At 39.7% G+C, this 13,730-nt stretch overlaps 1 protein-coding gene across 8 annotated transcripts in view; it reads left to right on the top strand.

Annotated features, from left to right (window-relative positions):
* The window catches only part of KLHL24 (kelch like family member 24), a 48,173-nt gene that overhangs the window by 13,031 nt on the left and 21,412 nt on the right, over positions 1–13,730 (top strand). For all 8 annotated transcript variants that reach the window (XM_036347307.1, XM_036347301.1, XM_036347304.1 and 5 more), the window contains 2 exons: positions 8,938–9,122; positions 10,204–10,322. In XM_036347307.1, the coding sequence (XP_036203200.1) occupies positions 8,938–9,122; positions 10,204–10,322 (304 nt within the window). The remainder of the gene's footprint in view (positions 1–8,937; positions 9,123–10,203; positions 10,323–13,730) is intronic.

The following is a 13,730-nucleotide window of genomic DNA, read 5'->3' as shown; positions in this document are numbered from 1 at the left end:
CTGAAACTCCTCTCAGTCTGGTCATCACTGACCTTCTGTTTGTTATTTGTTAGACACCTCTTTCCAGTATTTATCCAGCTTGATCTCTCTTTAGGATTGGACATTATAAATTGCTTTAATCCCTCTTGAAACTCCTCCTTTAGCTTGTGGAGTACCATTTTCTTCATGGCCTGACTTCTCCAGCTGCTCTTTTCCAGTTGATGGTTCTATATCTAGTCTTGGGAATGTTTGTAATCCCTTTGGTTCACATCTCTTTATCTTGCCTTACACACTTTCCTAGCCCGTGGTCGGCAAACTGCGGTTCACGAGACACACGTGGCTCTTTGGCCCCTTGAGTGTGGCTCTTCCACAAAATACCACGTGGTGGCGTGCACGTACAGTGCGATTGAAACTTCGTGGCCAATGCGCAGAAGTCAGTATTTTGTGGAAGAGCCACACTCAAGGGGCCAAAGAGCCACATGTGGCTCGCAAGCCACGGTTTGCCAAGCCGCAGTTTGCCGACCACTGTTAGGCGATCTCATCTACTCTCATGGTTTTAATTACCATGCATGCTATTGACTATTAAACCTATATCTGCAGTCCAGACTTTTTCTTTCATTCATTCATTCATTCATTCATTCATTCAGCCAATGTTACTTTTTTTTTTACTTGAAGATGCATCTTTTAAAAAAAATAACAGGCAAAATAATATCACACTTAAAGTTAATAGTTATTTAATATTATCTAATACCCAATTCATATACATACTTCCTCCAGACTGTTCTTTAATGAATTTGGATCTAATCCAGGATCACTTATTGCATCTGGTTATTTCCATGAAGTCTCTCTTATTTCAGAACAATTTCTTTTTTGTGATTCTGACTTGTTGATGGGCAAGTTGTCCAGAAAAGTATTCCGTCTTCTGTATCAGTCTGGTTGCTTCCTTATGGTATCATTTACCTGCATTTAGTTATGTTTCTGGAAACGAAGTTGGCTCTGCAAGCCTCAGCTTAATGGAGACCAGTTAAGTATTTCTGGCAAGAGTTCATCCTAGGTAATGTGTCAGATTAGGGGACACAGACTATCTGGTTGCCTTCAAAGATTAACTCCAGATTAGGGTGATGACAGTCAGTTTCCACCAATGAACAATTAGGTTATACTCCACATTAGTCAATGTTTCTTTAGTGTTTATCCTGTGCCAAGTATCCTTCAGAGCTCAACACATATTAGATGTTCTACATATATATATACCCACGTGTCTCTTAAATAACAGAGAAAACCCAAAAATGCACCCAAGCATGAAAGTTTGATAATCTGTAAGTGTAATTGCATGTGCACCAACTGCGCCCGGTGCGTGCCCAAGGACAAGGCCATTAAGAAGTTTGTCATCCGAAACATAGTGGAGGCCGCAGCCGTTAGGGACATCTCCGAAGCGAGTGTCTTCGACGCCTATGTGCTTCCCAAGCTGTATGTGAAGCTGCATTACTGTGTGAGCTGTGCCATTCACAGCAAGGTAGTCAGGAATCGTTCTCATGAAGCCCGGAAGGACCGAACACCCCCACCCCGATTTAGACCTGCGCGTGCTGCCCCAAAACCTATACTGCCAGTTGTAAACCCATGGAGAGAAAACAGTGGAGACCAATCACAGAAGGAACAAAGCTTAGGAACAGTAGTTGTCTTTTTAATAATATGTATTATGCAACCTTAAATGTCTGTGCTAATACATAATATTAATAATATTTTTTTATTGATTTCAGAGAGGAAGGGAGAGGGAGAGAGCGATAGAAACACCAATGATGAGAATCATTGATTGACTGCCTCCTGCATGCCCCCCACTGGGAATCAAGCCTGCAACCCGGCATGTGCCCTTAACTGGAGTCGAACCCAGGACCCTTTAGTTCACAGGCTGACGCTCTATCCACTGAGCCAAACCAGCTAGGGCCATAATATTATTTTTTAATAAACACCAAGGGGAGAGAACCAAGATGGCGGCATAGGTTAACGCCGGAGTTTGCTGCTTTGAACAACTACTTCAAAAGTGAAACCAAAAAACGGAAGGGACATCACCCAGAACCACAGGAACGCCGGCTGAGTGGAAGTCCTACAACTAGGAGGAAAGAGAAACGCATACGGACACTCAGAGGAGGCGCAGTGCTGAAGTCAAATTCTGAGGTGCGGAGTGCGCGGAGCGGGCTGGCGGCGGAGGGCACGGTTGGCGTTTTCAATCGGGAGGGAGTCGCAGACTCTGAGCTCCAGATCCGGGCGAGTCTTTAGGGACCCAGACTCAAACGGCAGAAGCGGGACTGTCTGGCTTCAGTCAGAGCGAGTGAAGCTTTCTCTCTGAGCTTTGCAGCGGGTGCTGGGACTCAGAGAGGCAGAGCCCCTGGGGACAGGACTGAGAGCCGCCATAACTGCTCTCTCCGGCCCACCCTGTTGATCCTGTGCGACCCGCCCCGCCCAAGCCCTGCACACAGGCATTTGCCGGATAGCCTCAGGCAAACGCCAGATTAGCATCTCCCTAGAGGACAGAAGTGCTCTCACTGCTGACACAGCTGATTCTCATAGCCACTTGGCCTGGAGGTCAAACCCTCCCTGGAATTAGCTACAATCAAGATTTAACTATAAGACTGCGAACAAAGACCACTAGGGGGTGCACCAAGGAAGCATAACAAAATGCGGAGACAAAGAAACAGGACAAAATTGTCAATGGAAGATATAGAGTTCAGAACCACACTTTTAAGGTCTCTCAAGAACTGTTTAGAAGCCGCCGATAAACTTAATGAGATCTACAAGAAAACTAATAAGACCCTCGATCTTATATTGGGGAACCAACTAGAAATTAAGCATACACGGACTGAAATAACGAATATTATACAGACTCCCGACAGCAGACCAGAGGAGCGCAAGAATCAAGTCAATGATTTGAAATGCGAGGAAGCAAAAAACACCCAACCGGAAAAGCAAAATGAAAAAAGAATCCAAAAATGCGAGGATAGTGTAAGGAGCCTCTGGGACAGCTTCAAGCATACCAACATCAGAATTATAGGGGTGCCAGAAGATGAGAGAGAGCAAGATATTGAAAACCTATTTGAAGAAATAATGACAGAAAACTTCCCCCACCTGGTGAAAGAAATGGACTTACAGGTCCAAGAAGCGCGGAGAACCCCAAACAAAAGGAATCCAAAGAGGACCACACCAAGACACATCATAATTAAAATGCCAAGAGCAAAAGATAAAGAGAGAATCTTAAAAACAGCAAGAGAAAGAAACTCAGTTACCTACAAGGGAATACCCATACGACTGTCAGCTGATTTCTCAACAGAAACTTTGCAGGCCAGAAGGGAGTGGCAAGAAATATTCAAAGTGATGAATACCAAGAACCTACAACCAAGATTACTTTATCCAGCAAAGCTATCATTCAGAACTGAAGGTCAGATAAAGAGCTTCACAGATAAGGAAAAGCTAAAGGAGTTCATCACCACCAAACCAGGATTATATGAAATGCTGAAAGGTATCCTTTAAGAAGGGGAAGAGGAAGAAAAAGGTAAAGATACAAATTATGAACAACAAATATGCATCTATCAACAAGTGAATCTAAGAATCAAGTGAATAAATAATCTGATGAACAGAATGAACTGTTGATTATAATAGAATCAGGGACATAGAAAGGGAATGGACTGACTATTCCTGGGGGGAAAGGGGTGTGGGAGATGCGGGAAGAGACTGGACAAAAATCGTGCACCTATGGATGAGGACAGTGGGTGGGGAGTGAGGGCGGAGGGTGGGGCGGGAACTGGGAGGAGGGGAGTTATGGGGGGGAAAAAAAGAGGAACAAATGTAATAATCTGAACAATAAAGATTTAATTTAAAAAAAAATAAAAATAAAAAATAAACACCAAGCATCATGATGTGTTTAGAGTACTGACTTCAGAAACAGACAGGCCTGGATTATAATCTGGCTCTACACTAGTTAATTCTATGATCTTGGGCAAGGCACTTTAACTTCACTATGTATCAGTTTTCACATCTGTAAAATGAGCATAATATTATCTACCTTGTAAAATTGTTGTGAGTGCCCTAGCCAGTTTGGCTCAGTAGATAGAGCATCTGCCTGCGGACTGAAGGGTCCTGGATTTGATTCCGGTCAAGGGCACATGCCTGGATTGCAAGTTCAATCCCCATTGTGGGTCTGCAGCCAATCAGTGATTCTCTGTCATCATTGATGTTTCTCTCTCTCTCTACCCCTTCCACTCTGATATCAATAAAATATATATTTTTTTTAAATTGTGAGTATTAGAGATATCATATGAAAGAATGCATAACCTAGCATTTGACACACCAAAAAAAAAAACATAATAAAAATTATTACTGGTTTCATGAAGAAAATACATTTTAAGTATATGCTGTACTTTTACAGAATAGGAAATGTGATTGAGGCAGAAATGCTTGCTATCAGATGGTTCATTTTAAGCATAAATTGTTCATATCTATGAGAAAAAAATCAATGCTCTTTGCTATGCTCAATTGAGCAATAGGTAGCTAATCCTATATAATAAAAGCCCAGCAACCTAACAGCAAAACGACCAGAACAACCATTTGACAAGTCGCTATGATGGCACTGACCACGAGGGGGCAGACACTCAACACAGGAGCTGCCCCCCTGGTGGTCAGTGTGCTACCACAGTGGGAGCTCCGCTTAGCTGACCAGGATGAGCGGCTGCTCCCGCTGAGAACCCGGGGCTGCGATCATCGCCTCCTTGCCCCAGGCTCCTCCTCCTCACTCCCTACCACCTCCTCTGGACGCCCGCAGGCTGCGCAGCGCTGACCCTGGAGGCTGGAAGGTGGGTTCATGGCCACCGTGGGACTGAGGCCTACTCCACTGCTTCTCAGTGCTATTGGCTTTGGGCCCGTCCCCGACCAGTTCCCCTGGAGAAGTGAGTACTCCGGCTCCACAAAAGATGCCGAACCAGGGAGCAGTCGCTCAGAGGGCAGGTGCACAGCCACTCGGCAGACTGGGATGAGCGGTGCTGCCACAGCAGGCTTATCCCCACAGGCCACGCCCTCCACCAGTGCACGAATCCCGTGCACCAGGCCTCTACTATTTAATAAGCTCCTACCTCTTATCTAATAATCAGTTACTATATAATGAATATCGGAATATAACTGCCATAATGAAAACAAGGTTCAAGTTCCTACTAGAAACCATTTGAGGAAACTAAGATGAGAGCTTTTTGTGTGTTCTTTAAAGAAATGGTGTTTTAGTTGAAAGAGGCTTTTAAATACAGAAAAAAGACTCATGCTTGCCAGAAAGGAGAGGAGCCGGGGGACTGGGTATAAAAGCTGAAGGGATTAAGTACAAATTGGTAGTGACAAAATAGCCACCAGGATGTATAGTCAATAATATTGTAATAACTATTGATGGTACCAGATGGTACTGGAAATATCAGGGGGGATACTTTGTAAAGTAATATGATTATCTAACCACTATGCTGTACACCTGAAACTAATACAAAAAAATGTTGAATCTAAAAAAATAGTGTTGTAAGATTAATAAATACCTTCATTCTTTATTTTATAGGTGATAAAACTGAAGCACAGTTAAATGAACCAATTTGTTCTTGTCATAAAGTTACTTAGTGGCAGAGCCAAGACTAAAATTTTTTGTTCTGAATTTTTGTTTTAGTCCCTCTTAAGGATGTTATTCTATACTATAGGGTACATGGTTTCCCATCTTAAATACATGTTAATTCATTGTTATTTTGAACTCTAACATTTTTACATAACAGCATATATATTGTAATTTTTCCTCTACCTGACCTTTGGTATATCAGTTGTCCCAAAGGATACCTCTGTTACCAAATTTTTGAACTCTTTTTAGAAATATTCTTTGTATATAAGTGTGGGGTGTGTGTGTGTGTGTGTGTGTGTGTGTGTGTGTGTGTATGTGTATGTATGCATACCACATACCTCCCCACTTTTGTTTATGCAGATAGTAGGGTACTGTAGTTTTGCACCTTGTTTTTTTTGTTTGTTTTTGCACCTTGTTTTTATCACTTAAAAGTATCTTGGAGATTGTTCTACATCGCCACATAAACGACTTATTTTTTTCATTTATTTTTATTTTTGTTATGGATTTTTTTTAATCTTTTTTGTTTGTTAATCCTCACCCAAGGATATTTTTTCTATTGATTTTTAGAGAGAGTGGAAGGGAGGGAGGGAGGGAGGTGGAGAGAGAGAGAGAGAAACATCAATGTAAGAGAGACATATCAGTTGGTTGCCTCCCACACATGTCCCAACTGAGGCTGGGGGTAGGAGGTGGGGTGGGAAGGTGGGAGGGGGAGATCAGCAACCCAGGTATGTGCCCTTGATGGGGAATCAAACCCTCGATCCTATGGCCAGTGCTCCAACACTGAGCCACACTGGCCAGGCCTCAAATAATTTTTTAAAAGCTGTATAGTATACCATAACTTATTTGATTCATCTCTTAATGATAGATGTTTAAGTTGTTTATAGATTTTTGTTATTACAAAGAATGCTCAGTATTGTGCATATGTCTGCATTCACTGATAATTTATAACTTGAATTACTAGAAATAGAATTGCGCAGTCATAGGATATGGGCATTTTTAATTTTGGTAGTTACTGTATAAAATTTTCTTCCAAGCTATACTTCAGCCAAAAATATGAAAGTGTCTATTTCTCAATTCCTTTGTCAACATTATCATATTATTAGTTTTTGTAAATCTTTGCTACTCTGGAAAGTGAAAACCGTATCTCAAAAATTTTTTAGAATTTTTATTTATTGATTTTAAAAGTAGGAAGGGAGGGAAAGAGAGAGAGAGAGAGAGAGATTGATTTGTTACTTTACCTATTTATGCATTCATTGGTTGATACTTGTATGTGCCCTGACTGGGGATCGAACCAGCAACCTTTTGGTGCATAGGACGACACTCCCACTAACTGAGCCACACTGGCCTGGGCAAAGCCAACTAACTAAAATTCCATAGACCCTTATGAACAAAAAGAGCTTGGATGAGCTCTCAGTTTTTCCTGTCTCTCTCTTAAGTTTAAAGTACAAATTAAAAAGCCAGTGTTTAACATAAATTTTGGGACTCTCTTAATGCTCTTAAAAGTTGTTTTTTCCACTCTAAAAATAGCCCATGCTCATTATTGTTTTAAAATTTTATGTTACTAGAAAGTGGGAAGCCACACATGCAGAAACAATCATCATTAGCATTTTGGTCTATTATTTTTTAAATATGTTTTTATTGATTTTAGAAAGAAGAGAGGAAGGGCGAGGGAGAGAATGAGAAATATCACCGAGAGAAAACTATCAATTGGCTGCCTCCTACACGCCCCTACTGGGGATCAAGCCCACAACCTGGGCATGTGCCCTGACTGGGAATCAAACCTGTAAACTCTCAGTGCATGGGACAACTCAACTAACTTGAGCCACACCAGCCAGGACCTTTCTTATTTTATTTTATTTTATTTTATTTTTATTTTTTTAATATATTTTTATTGATTTCAGAGAGGAGGGGAGAGGGAGAGAGATAGAAACAACAATGATGAGAGAGAATCGTTGATTGGCTGCCTCCTGCACGCCCCCTATGGGGATCGAGCCTGCAACCCAGACATGTGCCCTGGCCAGGAATCAAACCATGCCCTCCTAGTTCATAGGTCAGCACTCACCCACTGAGCCACACTGGCTGGGTGCAGACCTTTTTAATATAAATATTAATTGTACCTTATGTACAGCTTTTATCTTGCTTTTTGCTTTTTTAACATTCTTTGTTATAAACGTTGTTAACATTTTTAGTGACTACCAACATTTTGAGTGGGATTACCTAAATTTACTTAACTTTAAAAAAATTTTTTAAATAATTTCTGTACATATACAATCATGTGTTGCTTAACAAAAGGTATACATTCTGAGAAATGCCCCTTTAGGTGATTTTATAGTTGTGCATACATCATAGGCTGTATAGCCCACTGCACACCTAGGCTGTATGGCATTACCTGTCGCTCCTAGGCTATAAGCCTCAGTCTACACCTTGTTACTGCACAAAACAGCATGAGATGAAATCAAACACAAGAGAAAATAATGCAGTCAGGAGACACAATAAGCAAAATGTATGAGGCTGCTGCTGGTATAACACAGCATTCTGGTTTACCGCAAATTTTTTAAGTATAAAGAGTACACTCTAAAACAATGATTTAAAGTATAGTATAGTTAATACATAAATATAGTCATTTATTATAATTTTCATGCATTATGTATTATACATAAATCTATGTGCTATACTTTTATATGACTGGCAGTGCAGTAGGTTTGTTTGCACCAGCATCTCCATAAACACGAGTAATGCATTGCACTACAACTTTATGACGGCTATCATGTCACTAGGTGATAGGGATTTTTCAGCTCCATTACAATCTTATGAGACCACCCTTCTATCTGCAGTCTGTTTTTGACCCAAACAACAACTTACGTGGCACATAACTGTACTCCTTTACAGGGTAGTAGATTATACTGTGAAGTAGCTTTTTTAGAACTAGCAATCTGACAGAAAAATTTCATTTTCCTACACTTAGAAAAAGTGCATCATCATGTGTGGTTATGCACATCTGAATTGCTGCAAAACTTCATTTGAAAATCATCCTATATTACCAGAGTTCCAATTGAGTTAGGTAGGCTCTTTGGACTGCTTTACAATTTTTAAGGCAATCTCAAAAAAAATACTTGTAGGAATTTTCTGTGGAAAAAAATGATAACACTAAATCCCTTGTAAATGTTCTCAATGTAATAATTGGTAGCCTGTGTTATTTGATACATTCATAGAGAATGAATTCAACTGTTTATAATACTATTCCACTTTATGATAATGGCATGTTTTTAGGGTCTGAAATAATCTTGAGTATATTTTTAATATATTATTTATTCTTACAATAATTTTAGGTCAACTGGCTATTCTGAGGTGATAGTTGTCGTTGGCGGCTGTGAACGAGTTGGAGGGTTTAATCTTCCATATACTGAGTGCTATGATCCTGTGACAGGAGAATGGAAGTCTTTGGCTAAGCTTCCAGAATTTACCAAATCAGAGTATGCAGTCTGTGCACTAAGGAATGACATTCTTGTTTCAGGTAAATAAAGAATTATTATAGTAGCTACTCTTAATTTGAACATAGCTTGGCTGTTTTAAATTAAAACAGTGTCACAAAAGAAAACAGTGACACTGGATATGCCCACTTTAGGCAGATCAGTTTATACAACAAATAAAACCAAGATGACTTTTTGCTGTAACTACAGTATGTATGGTCTGAAGTCTGTTAATTAAGTGATCATATTAGCTTTGCAGATTACTAGATTACTGCACATTGAACATACAACAACACATACTTTATTTTGTACAATGGTATGCTTTTTTAAAAATCTATCATTTGTTAAATGTTTTTTAAAGTAATTCTGGCCCAGCCAAGCATGGTTGAGTGGTTGAGTGCCGACCTAGGAACCAGGAGATCACAGGTCAGGGCATATGCCTGGGTTGCCGGCTCAATCCCCAGTAGGGGGTGTGCAGGAGGCAGCTGATCGATGATTCTCTCTCATCATGGATGTTCCTCTCTTCTCTTCCTCTCCCTTCCTCTCTGAAATCAATAACAAATATATTTAAAAATAACAATAATAATTCTGTTTTTTGGGTGCTTCTGGTTACCAACTCCTAAAATAACAATCTGTATACATTTGTAAAGTTCAGAGTCTGCAGTTTATTTTTTGAGGCCTATAATTATTTTATTTTTAAACTATATTTTTATTGATTTCAGAGAGGAAGGGAGAGGGACACAGAGATAGAAACATGATGAGAGAGAATCATTGATCAGCTGCCTCCTGGGCACCCCCGACGGGGGATAAAGCCGGCAACCCGAGCATGTGCCCTGACCAAGAATCTAACCGTAACCTCCTGGTTCATAGGTCAACACTCAACCACTGAGCCACGCTAGCCGGGCTGTAATTATTTCTCAAGATAACAATTGGCAATGTTAAAATCTGTTCTGTAGAACTATTTGCATTAAGCTTTCAGAGGGTTCTTGTTTTCATTTATTGAACTGAATTCTTAAGTTCTTGGACTGGATGAATAAATCCCGTGTTTTATTATCTTTGCCTTGGGCATAGATCCTTTGGTGATAGATACATATATATTGAATGTGCATTGTTTTGCATTTAAAGGTGGAAGAATCAATGGCCGTGATGTCTGGATTTATAATTCACAGTTAAATATTTGGATCAGAGTTGCTTCTCTAAACAAAGGCAGATGGCGTCACAAAATGGCTGTCCTCCTTGGTAAAGTAAGAGAAACCACTTTTTATCACTATTGCTGGTACATTTCCAAAATAAATACCACAGTTGAATCCTTTATTTTACTCACCCTCTGGGTATTTTGGCTTCAAATTGTATTTCCTTCCATTTCTAACCTCAATAGATAAACTGAAGATATAAACAATTTGACACTGTACTTTTGAATGGATAGTTTGTTCTCTCAATTTGGAATTCGTGACAGTACACCACATTTCTCTTTTCATGCGCCACTGGAGTCTAAATGCCTAAGAAACATGGAAAATAAAGGCGTTGCATCAAGTACAAAAACAAGCCAATGTCTAATCCAAGCAGTTTTTTTCCTTTTACTGACTTTGGCAGTCAGGCAGAGATATATTTATCTAGAGTGGTGTTATTTTATCTTTTTTATTTGTACAAGTAGGGGCAAAACAAATTTAAAATAAGTGTGAAGATAAACTCACCAATATATTTTAAACTAAACTTGTTATTGACTGCAGCTAATAAGTTTTATAAAAAATATGTAATTTGGTTCTGAACTCTTTGCTGTTCTTAGGAACTTGAGAATCACTTGTGGACTAGTGGTTTCCAAACTTTTAAAAAGCAACTACATCCTCCTTTTTAAAGTTAAATCTAATATAAATTTTATTCCAAGAGCTAACTTGGGTCCTTTAGCTTTTCCCTGCCTCCCTCTCTATCAGCTCTTCCAAAGCCTCCTCAAATTAATAAACAGTCTAAGAAAAAACAGCATACTTGCTTGCACATGTATTTTTGACTGGTCCCTTAGTAGCAGGCTCTCCTACGGAAATATTTCAGAGCTACCAATGAGAAACCAGAACTGCTCTAATTTGAAACAGAGATGGTACCAGGAACCTTTCCCGCCCAGCCTCCCCTCTCCCATGCCCATAGAGGCTTTCTAGATAATCTGTCTCTACTGTAGAATACGAGAGCTTCTCGAAGCACACGGAAAGCCACTGTTAATTCCTAAGGATTTTTTTTTAATTCCTAAGGATATTGATTTGTGTGGTGCTGCTGTCAACAAGGTCAGTGAAATAATGAGGACCTTGAGATAGATGTAATGGAAAGAAAATATTAATAGAATAATTTATAAAGCCACTGGCTTGGCAGTACCTACTATATTATATATAGTTTTGGTAGCTATGCCTCAAGAATGAAAAAATGTTACTAAAAAGGGACTGCTAAAGGGAAAGAGATGAGGTCTAACTAAAAATATTATAATGACTTAGTCAACATACAAAGGTATTAAAAATTATTATTTCTCAAATATTATACATGGATTAATGAACACAAATTTATTTCACAAATATCAGTATACTTGACTTGAAGCTACCCAAAATTTGGAATCACTAAATCAAGAAATAAAAGGAATCCTTTCTACTTTATATAGCAAGTACTCAATCCATGGAAACCATTATGCCTAAAATTTACAATATAGGCTGAATTCAAACCTATAAAATTATTTAAATTTATAAATGTTCTCTGTAAAAGAGCCCTAGAATGGTTTGGAATATAGAGTCTTAGCACATGAAGGAATCTTAGAGAATACTTACTGTAATTTTTTAAATTCATAAAGTAGGCCAGCCATTATCACTCAGTGGTTAAGCATCAACCTATGAACCAGGAGGTCACGGTTCCAATTCTGGGTCGGGGCACATACCTGGGTTTTGGGCTCGATCCCTAGTAGGAGCTTGCAGAAGGCAGCCAGTCAATGATTCTCTCTCATCATTGATGTTTCTCTCTCTCTCCTTCTCTCTTCCTCTCTGAAATCAATTTTAAAAATACATATTTTTTTAAATTAATAAAGAAAGTGAATCAAGAAATTAAGCCACTTGCCCAAGGTTATACAGAAAGTGATAAAGGAACAAAAGCTCGGATTTTTCTTAGGCTAGAGGTGTTTTATCTTGATGCTCACAGCACTTATTTTTAATTTATGCATGTAGGGAAAATTAGGTAGCCCTGGCTGGGTGATAAGATCAATTGGTTAGAGTGTCATCCTGGTATGCCAAGCCTGTGGGTTTGATTCCCAACAGGGCACATACAAGAAGCAACCAATGAATGCATAAGTAAGTGGAACAACAAATTGATCTCGCGCTCTCTCTCTCTCTCTCTCTCCCTCTCCCCCTCTCCCTCTCCCTCTCCCTCCCTCCCTCCCTCTCCCCCTCTTTCCCTCTCTCCCTCTCCCCCTTTCCCCCTCTCTCCCTCTCTCCCTCCTTCCCTCTCCCTCCCTCACATTTCTCCACTGCCCCCATCCCTATCTGCTTCCTCTCTCTCTCTCTCTCCCTCTCTCTCTCTCTCCCTCTCTCTCTCTCAAATCAATTTTTAAATTTTTTGAAAAGAAATTAGGTCTGAGTCTCAGAAAGAATTGCCCAAAGTCTTAACATTGTCTGGCTGCCTATCCTGACTTCAAAGCCTATGTCCTACTGGCTACATTGTACTACAGTTTCCATACCCCTTCCAACTGCATAACCTTGAGTAAGTTACTTAGCCTCTCTGAACGACATGGTGTTAGAACAAACCCACCAACAGATCTTTTTTATCATAATGTGAGAAAAGCAAGATAGAAATGGCATTGGCTGCTGTGGACATTTGGAGGAATACAGAAAGATAAATTGTGGACAGACTTTAAATGATAATATATAACATTTAGCCTTGACCCTTAGGCATTCATTGTTGAACTATTAAAAGGAGTTGATGAGGTGTTTTAGTAAGATTAATCTGTGGTTTAGAGACCAGGAGATTAATTGAAAGGTATGAAATGATATGGACCCTGAGGGAGGATAATGGCAATGGGAAACAAAAGAAAGGGACAGATGTCAGAGATTTTGTGAAAGAAGACTCAGTAGGTGTTAATAGTTAATTAGATGTGGAGGGAAGAGTTGATGATGACCGTCCTTTAAAAGAACTTTGGACGTTAAACAGGAGAGCTCCTTTAGTTAAAAATGTCTTGTATTTCTCATTATGTTTAATGGACTATTCTGCATATAGATCATTTAATAAATGGCTTGTTGATTAGATCATCTGTCATATAAAGATATTAATTTGCCCTATCTTCCTAATATTTGTGAAAAGAAAATGTACGTGAAAGCCCTTTGAAATATATAGTATGGAGTTCGTTATGTGTCAGGTACTTTTCTAGGCGCTTGTAGAGATTAAAATGAAGAAGCCCTAGCCGGTTTGGCTCAGTGGATGGAGTCTCCGCCTGCGGACTGAAGAGTCCCTGGTTTGATTCCGGTCAAGGGCACATGCCTGGATTGCGAGCTCAATCCCCAGTAAGGGGCACCCAGGAGGCAGCCAAGCAATGATTCTTTCTCATCATTGATGTTTCTATCTTTCTCTTCCTGTCCCTTCCTCTCTGAAGTCAATAAAAATACATTTAAAAAAATAGCCCTAGCCGGTTTGGC

This window comes from Myotis myotis, unplaced genomic scaffold (assembly GCF_014108235.1).
Source record: "Myotis myotis isolate mMyoMyo1 unplaced genomic scaffold, mMyoMyo1.p scaffold_m19_p_2, whole genome shotgun sequence".
NCBI classification, from domain to species: domain Eukaryota; kingdom Metazoa; phylum Chordata; class Mammalia; order Chiroptera; family Vespertilionidae; genus Myotis; species Myotis myotis.
This window is presented reverse-complemented; position numbering and strand designations above follow the sequence as displayed.